This window comes from Brassica napus, chromosome C5, assembly GCF_020379485.1.
Source record: "Brassica napus cultivar Da-Ae chromosome C5, Da-Ae, whole genome shotgun sequence".
In the NCBI taxonomy this organism is placed as follows: Eukaryota; Viridiplantae; Streptophyta; class Magnoliopsida; order Brassicales; family Brassicaceae; genus Brassica; species Brassica napus.
The window spans coordinates 43,835,706-43,844,436 of NC_063448.1; the positions used below are offsets into that span (position 1 = coordinate 43,835,706).

General features: G+C 40.1%; 2 protein-coding genes across 2 annotated transcripts; both read right to left on the reverse strand.

Annotated features, from left to right (window-relative positions):
• Positions 1-540: 540 nt before the first annotated feature.
• LOC106374017 (F-box protein At3g49510) lies at positions 541-1,490 on the reverse strand. Its single transcript, XM_013814122.1, has 2 exons — positions 1,026-1,490; positions 541-984 (listed from the first exon to the last, which is right to left on the reverse strand). Exons 1-2 carry the CDS (start codon positions 1,488-1,490, stop codon positions 541-543), a joined length of 909 nt encoding a protein of 302 aa, XP_013669576.1.
• Positions 1,491-5,761: 4,271 nt separating this feature from the next.
• LOC106374018 (putative F-box protein At3g17620) lies at positions 5,762-6,382 on the reverse strand. The gene has a single exon (XM_013814124.1). It carries the CDS (start codon positions 6,380-6,382, stop codon positions 5,762-5,764), a length of 621 nt encoding a protein of 206 aa, XP_013669578.1.
• Between the last annotated feature and the right edge of the window lie 2,349 nt (positions 6,383-8,731).

The window sequence follows — 8,731 nt, forward strand, 5'->3', positions numbered from 1 at the left end:
GCCTCAGAGGATGGGAATATCTTCTTATCGTAGGGTTGCTTCTTTTAGTTGTACACCAGTTCTTAGCTGCTTCTCACCATTACCCAGTTAGCGTTTTATAACATATTAGTATAATTAATATTACCACAAATATCAGAAAACAGTGAACGGCGGGAAAAGGAATGGTTAAAATTACCTTTAACATTTGCTACCGGTCACCCAAAAAAAAAAATAACTAAATCTCGAACTCACTCGTGCGAAAACCTTCTGGGCCGCTTGGGCCGCTAAGTCTTAGGGTCGTTTGGTCTGGGTCACTTTCAAGAGTTTCATGGGTCACAGCCCAGAACATTACGGGTCATAAGGCCTAATTCGTCACCGATTTATTTCTCTCCCCCCTAGCGGCCCGTTTCGACAATAAAAACTTCCAGCGACCCACTTGGCCTATTAAAAACTTGAAATGACCTATTTCACAAGCCACTCACAAAAACAGTGTTTAAGTCTTGTTAAGTACATACAATGGACTAGTCTTGTTAAAAAAAAAACTAAAACGAATGACAATGACTAATAATCCCGCACTTTCCTTTTGCCTCCTGCGGGTACTGGAGCTTTCTGAATCTGCACCGAACTAGGAGCATAAGAGCAAACATGTTGCCAACGTGTAGATTCTCCGGGAGCCACTACCTTGAAGTAATTATCGTCTCCAATCACGTAAGCTCTGCTGAAGTTATTATCACAAATCAATGCCACTTTCTTTTTCTCGTCGACGTAGAAACTCCCAAACTGAAGAAACTTCCAAAACATTCCACTGAACCCGAACGGCTTCACATCAACTTTTAAGAAAGTTCTCCATGTCAACTCATTGGCCTCAATCTTTGTTGTAACCCGTATCTCAATCGTCTCATACGTATATACGCGATAAAATAACACTGCAAGCTGTTCTTCTCTAACAGAAGATAGAATCACAGAGTCTCCATTACGGTAGTTAAGATCAAGAAAATGTCTACACTTGTAAAATCAAAACAGATTAAAGATCCTCTCATCTCTACTTCTTTCACTCTCTGAGCAACAAAGTAAGTATTTCCTTTCAAAGACAAGCCTCCCTGACCCTTGTATGGTATATTCCAGTCAGGAGTGACATCAAGAACCCTCCATGAATCAGATTTAAAATCGTATATTTCATACGGAACAGTACTGCAACTATACAACAACCTCAAGACTTTGTGGTTGTTCTTGTTGTCGTATCCCATACAATAGCTATCGAACATGGAGTAAATTTTGCTGGGTTTGATCCACCTGACTTGTCCCAAATACGGGTTCCATACCACAGGGATACTGTTTTTGGGAATGCAAAACAATAAGCCATCACGATGATAGACTTTAGATACCGTGATATGGTTAAGTTGACCTATTGGCTTTGTAGATAGCTCAACGAAGCCACGTTTTTGCTTGTGGAACCCTTGGAGATCGAAGCCCACTAAACAAACCCTAGAATCACACACCATGATCACCATATCATCGTTAGCTTGTTTACCCAGGTGCTTCTTTGTAAAACTTTGATCTTTATACAAACCGTTCCATTGTTTGCAAGTGGATAGTACCGCTCGCTGAGATGTTAACGGAACCCTAGAGAGTATTTCCTCTATCAAATCTTGTCAAAGATCAGAGATTCTTGTCATTGTTTCTAAGCAAAAAAAGAAATTACTGTTTTTCTTTAGCTTGCTCGGTAATCTTTTTATGGAGACAACTACGTTAGGTTACTATTTATTCTTCACAAAGAGGCATATTCCGCTTCAAAAACTTTTCCGTCTCAAATATAGTTTAAGAAGTTAATCTAAGCTAAAAAAGTTTACATGCTTTTAAAATTTAAAAATGGAAATTGCTTATGTACTGGTAGAATTTTTTATCTGATTTATTTTTCCTTTTCTCTTAATTTCCAAAACAGAGGAACCAGATGATTTGTTTCTTTTTATTCTAAAATTACTATGTACAAAAACTGAAAAACTTAAGAGGTTAATACAAGTTTTCAGTAGTCGTTTTACTCTACTTCTTCTCTAAGCAATCATATACAAATGTTTGCAGAATCTCAAAAATTCAAAATGCATCAAACCAATACCTTTTCATTCTAGAGAACTCCTTCTCTGTAATCGTTCATCATCTCTTTTAGGGATTTGTTATTTCAACTTGTCTGTTTTCCACATCCATTTTTATTATTTGAGGTGCATTATTAACATTAAACATTAAACTTTGTCCTCATGTGTGATTAACAAGATTGTCATTGCTTAGGTGTCATTACTAGAATCCACCTCACCTCGTTTATTGAATAGCTATCTCTTGCCTAGAATAATTACATGTAATGTCATTGCCAAATAATACCAGAAAAGGATTATAGTATATGTTTCATTCTAACGTGCTTCCACCGTCCAACTCAAGTCAGTTCAGTTTCTCCATATCAGCCACCAGCTCTAGTTTGAATACGATAAATCAGTTGACGAGCTTTGCTTCCTACTGTGGTGTCGTTCTTATCTCTGATATCTTGATCTCAAGCAACGCCATGAAGCTCTTGGGTGGCCTTATTGTCCGACATGGTAGACCCGTATCCATCTTCGATCCGTGTGCCCTGCAAAAACGATTCTCCTTTGGGCTATGGACTACAACGGCGAGTCCCCACCGAACGTGGAGAGTTTGAGCCGTCAGCGCTTTCTGGTGAACAAACCGAGAACGGCGGGTGCGACATACCTCCCAACAAAACCCTAATCTGCAGTCTACGTTTAGACTTTGGGGTCCTAATGATATACTGGAATTTTAGCTCCAAATCCAGGCATTTCAGGCATTTGACTATGGTTCTAGAGTTTCTCAGCTCTTGCCAGCCAATGTCAAGCTTTCAGACTTATTCGAGATTCACATAGTCTCGTCGGGAAGTTCAGACGGTGCTAGTACCGAAAAAGGTCAGTTCGCTCCTCCATTACCATGTGCTCTCACTCCAACTCCGAAGTATTGTGCAAGGAAACTCGACCGTCCCGAAACACTCTGCCTCTCACCCGATGTTTTCTCAAACTCACTCAAGCAGAATGAGTGCGATGACTACATGCTCAGGTCTATTCCGGTTACAAATTATTAGCTTCGACATGGTAATGTTGAGGTCTAAGATTTTGACCCGATCAAACCGTTCACTCTGTCATCCAACTCCATTGTCTAAGCTAGCATTTGAGATTCACCTAGTCTCGTTAATAAACTTTGATGAGTTTAGAACTGATCGCGCCTACTTTATTTTCAAATCAAATCAGATAGGGCTTCCTTTTCTTGGTGTTGCCTATGGTTCTAGAGCTTCTCACCAAAATCTCTTGGTGGTCAACAATCCGTCCATTTCTTATTGGTGTTTCAATGTCGTTTTCGACTATCAATTTTTCTGTCGAACAATCGCCTTAAAGATTAAGGTGAAGTTTCTCCATAGGGTTCTTCATCTTGCTAAGCTTGACTCGCCTCTTATAGGCTATATCCTTCTATGTTTAGTAATGCTTTCTATTATCGTTGTACCGTTGAGCATGTCTCCGGAATCTTCTGCTTTCGTTGTAAATTTTTATGCTCATTGAGCCTTTTAATATAAGTTTGTGTTACAAAAAAAAAGTATATGTTTCATTCTATGCATCTTTCTTCCTTCCCCTGCAAACCCGAACTAACCAGTGTGTGGTGACGGTTTCATATATGACATATTCGAATTGTACTTTCGATTTCGGTCATTAACTAATCCGAAATATCTATTTTCGTTTCTCTATCCCAATGATTAAACCCAAACTAACCCGAATATTTTTCGATGTGTATGCTGCATTATTGTATATAAGTGATTATTTTTATAAGTTAGCATGATATTTGTATTTATGTATTATATATTATGCTATATGTTCCCAACGATATATATATGTGTTATGTGCGTAAATAAGTAATGTAGTTTCCGAATGGGTCCAATAAATGTGGAATGATATAAAGAGGATTAGCATGCACAAGAAATCGTATCACCATATATTATTTTGATCATGCATAGTATTAAGTCTTATAGGTCCAATAGGACATCATACGTTGGTAATTTTTAACATGATCTTTTCTAAATTATCGTTTATACAATTTTTCAGTGTAAGAATTTATTGTAAAAGAAATTTTTTACTGAGGGTACAGAAAATTCAAAACAGATAAGGACATAGTAAATTCAACCCCTTAACTTAAGCACCAAGACCTTATAGTTATGAAATCATAAATGTTAATAGACAAATAATTAGAGATGAAATTTTTAAATTTGCGAATGAATCAGAAATAACGTCATTCATGTCTTGATGAAGCTATATTTTCCTATTGGGATACACTGATATTTCCATTAGTTTAGTGTTATTTTGATTATGGGAAGTCAAATGTTTTCTTTTCATAATTTAGATAACTATATTCGCAAATTGTTTTGATATTAAGAAATCTTCATAAATTGGATTTTCGCATATTGTTTTGATATTGTATGTTTTTATGAGCATGATTTAAAGGGATATATGAGAGTAACCAAAGATTTAAAATGTTTATGGTCAAATATCCAAAGTTGTATACTTTCCAAATATTTAAATAATTAGACGTTCAATTAGAAATTTCTAGGAAGCCCAAATTGTTTGTTTTGCATTGATTTGTATATATCACAATAATTTTATAATAAGTTTCATAATGGGCAGTTTTTATATATTGAGTCAATATGCTTTTTCACTTTTTAATACCTACAAACTTAAAGTTATAATTTATTTTAGTCTATTCACTCCGTGCAAACTGCGGATCACCACCTAGTAACCTTTATACTGAAAAAGAACTAGTTTGAAAACTAAGCTCAATGACTCTCTTTTCTCATAAAGCATAGCGTAGATTTGTTTCAGCTCTCATATAGTTAGTTAAGTTCTTGGCATGTAGCAACTAGCAAGAACACCAGAAAAGACTAACATATATAGTAGAAGAATACTAATGAAACCATTTTAAGAATTCATCTAAGCATGAGACAGCCCAAAGAATGCCCACAAGAAATAACCACTTAGCATCTTCAATTTTGTTCCTTCTTGAAACATCATAGAAAACATGCTATCACATCTATTGCCTCCAATTAAGAATGTGTAAATTGAGATGGTGAAACAGAAAAAAAATAGTAGTGGAATCTCAACAACACATGAGCTCAATGACAACAAAACAACTTGCCATATTGTATTTTCTTGAGTGAAGTCTTCTCGACAATCAAGTTTCCGAGATCCACTTCTCTGTAAACTCCAATCATATCTCCATTCACGTAGGCTGTGTTGTTGGTCATCTTCTCTTTATATATATCACAACCATTTGCCACTTTCTCTCCTTAAACGTCAACAAAGAAATTTCTCATATTCAATACCAACTCTAAAACTTTAATAACCTCGTCCTCTAGTCAAGCTTCATATATCCGACCTTTCCTAAGAACTTGTTTTACAACACTTTGTTAGGACTTAGGCTCAATCTTGAATATGAACATTAATTATTTTTTAAAATATGAAAAGTTAAAATTCACATAGAACAGGTTATAAAATCTTGAGGACATTATCATTTATATGAAGTGGTCTCAGAATAAACTTTTAATATATATTAGCCAAGTTACATACTGTTTTCATATTATCAACCAAATGAAGAAACAAGCGAAGTTTCTGTCGGGAAATTCAAAAGAGAGACAGAAGCAAAAGAGTTTGACGAAGTCTGAGATAGAGGGCGTACAAGTGTAATAGTGGGAGCCATGTGGGTTCTTTCAATACCGTACTTTCCTTTTACCCCCTGCCTGTTCCGGACCTTTCTGAATCTGCACCAAACTCGGAACATAAGAGAACACACGTGGCAAATATGTAGATCCTCCGGGAGCCACTTGTTTGAAGTAATTATCCTCTCCAGTCACATAAGCTTGGTTGCAGTAATTATCCCAAATCAATGCCACTTTCTTCTTCTCGTCGACCAATAAACTCCCAATCCCAAACCGAAGACACTCCCAAATTATTCCAGTGAACGGTTTCACATCAACTTTTAAGAAATTTATCCATGTCATCTCATTTGCCTCAATCTTTGTTGTAATCCTTATCTCAACCTCATATCTATCAGCACTGTATAATAACACTGCAAGCTGTTCTTCTCTAACAGGAGAGAGAGTCACAGAGTCTCCTTTACGAGAATTAGAATCCAGATCAAGACAACGTATAAATCTCTCACTTGTAAAATCAAAACAGACTAAATATTCTCCCATCTCTACTAGTTCTTTCTTTCTCTCAGCAACAAAGTAATTATTTCCTTTCAAAGACAATCCCTCACGATAGTCCTCTATAATCCAGTCACAAGTGACAGCAAGATCCCTCCATGAATCAGATTTAAAATCATACATTTCATACTCAACAGTTCTGCGACCATACAACAACCTCAAGACTGTGGTTGTTCTTGTTGTCGTATCCCATACAATACGTCTCCTCCGAGATGTATAATTTTCTTTTGGGTTCAATCCACCTGACTTGTCCCAAATACGGGTTCCATATCAAGGGGTTACCGTTTTTCCGAAAGCATAACAATAAGCCATCACACACCATAAATTCACGATGTACCTTGACTCGATTTTGTTGACCCATTAGCTTTGTAGATATCTCAACTAAGCCATCGTTGTTGTTATGGACTCCCTCGAGATCGACCCTCACTAAACAAACCCTAGAATCACACGCCATTGTACGAGATGGATTACATCCCTCCACAAGGCCCATCGAATAACAGGCCCTAGTCCAGCAAGTCGGATCGATTTGGTCGGTTCGGTGGCTAAACCTATCGGCTTGACCTTAGAGTACTTTTAGCCGGTCGAGTAAGTCGGCTAAAAGTGTCCGGGTTAGAGGGAGCCTCGTTCAGGCCCGTATACTCGGCCTCTCGCATCAAGGCCCAAAGGGGCACGAAATTAGGGAATCTGGGGCAGGAGTCCTATAAGAAGAGAAAAGAAACAAGAAGAAAAGGACTTTTGGACCATTGAACACACTGAGCGGCTAGATCTAGGGTTTTAGGCTATCTCTTTGATCTTGTTACTCTTCGATCTTGTTGCTCTTGAATCTTCTTGTCACTCCTGTAACCTTTCAAACCAGATATAAATAAAACGTCTTTAGCCATCTCATTTCTGACTTCTTCCATCTTAGTCGATCTAAATAAAACAATTGGCGCCCACCGTGGGGCTGACTAAAGTAACGTTCTAGATCTACATGGTTCAAGACGACGCCACCTTCGGCGCTCCGGGCGGTGAACCGACCCCAACGCCCGAAGCCGGGCCACCCATCGCCGCAGATTTCATGAGCTCTATCATGCCTCGACTTGCTCGTCAAGACAAAGTCCAAATGACGACCAACGACCAGTTAGCTGCTCTGGTCGCGGCCCTCACAGCTCCCGACGGCCAAACAAGCCGTCCCCAGCAGATACGCCGTCGCCTCTTTAACACCAACCCGACGGCGACCGGAGGCGACCATATCTCAGACGACTCCGAGCCTAACGAAACCCTTCTCGCCAACCACCCCCCAGTAGGTTCTGATCTCGCAACCATACGCGAGCTCGCCGAGCTCAAACTCAGCTTCAACAAATGAGCGAGAAGATCCATCAAGTAACCAGCGCGGCCCCGCAAATCGAGAGCGTCCTCGCCGCAACATCACGCACTCCGTTTACTAGCGCTCTGACAAGTGTGCAACTCGGAAAGATAGAGAAGCTGCACCTACCCGAGTACAAGCCCGGCGGAGACCCAGTGGAACACATGACAGCTTTCAACATTGCGATGGCACGGGCTCGACTCCCAGACGAAGAAAGGGATGCAGGCTACTGCCAACTGTTCGTCGAAACTCTCCACGAGCAAGCCCTAACCTGGTTTTCCCAGTTAGAAGAAAACTCCATCGGAAGCTTCCGCGACTTGTCAGCAGCTTTTCTCAAGACTTACATTATGTTCACCAAACGCAGCGCTACTGCCTCTAGCTTGTGGAACTTCAACCAAACCAAAGACCAGAGCCTCCGCGACTACATGGAGAAGTTCAAAGCTGTAGTCTCGAGGATTGAAATTCCAGACGGTATTGCCATCGACGCCTTGCGGAACACGTTGTGGGTTCGTTCTAAATTCTGAGAGGATTTATACCAAAACCCAACCACGTCGCTCCAGGACGCTATCGCGCGATCTGACAATTTCATCCGAATGGAAGAAGATACTAACGCCATTTTCAGCAAGATGAACGCACCCAAAGCTCCAGCGGCTAAAAACGCCAACACGCGACAAGAACCGCGCCAGCATGCTCCAACCGACAAAAACGGCCGCAAAGACGGATACATGTATGTCGTCAACGAGAACAACGTGCCGGTTTCAACTCTCGTAGTTCGCGGAGAGGGATGGAACAAGTGGGTAAGGGAGCTTGATTCGTCCGACAAACCAGTCGACGCCGTTAGCTCGACCCAGACTACAACAGCAGCATGTTCAGCGGCAGGACCTTCCAGAACCGTCGATCTCACCAAACACTGTAAGTATCACGATGTCAAAGGGCACGATACGACAGAGTGCAAGTCACTCTATGTGCACTACCTCTCCTCCTTAGCAAGTGGCGACTTCAAGTTCGAACCACTAAAGGCTAAGCCGAAGAACGGCAAGAGCTGGAGCAAGAATAAAGAAAGGAGAGCCCAGCGCAAAGCTACAGGCAAAAGTCGACATAGCGAAACTCAACAACGCGATGACGAG

Bases quoted from the DNA above. Each gene is read 5' to 3' on its own strand.
- LOC106374018 (XM_013814124.1), bottom strand. From the start codon at position 6,382: ATGTATGATTTTAAATCTGATTCATGGAGGGATCTTGCTGTCACTTGT.
- LOC106374017 (XM_013814122.1), bottom strand. From the start codon at position 1,490: ATGGTGATCATGGTGTGTGATTCTAGGGTTTGTTTAGTGGGCTTCGAT. The intron at 985-1,025 runs GTAGAGATGAGA...TGATTTTACAAG, and splicing joins TTGCTCAGAGAGTGAAAGAA to TGTAGACATTTTCTTGATCT.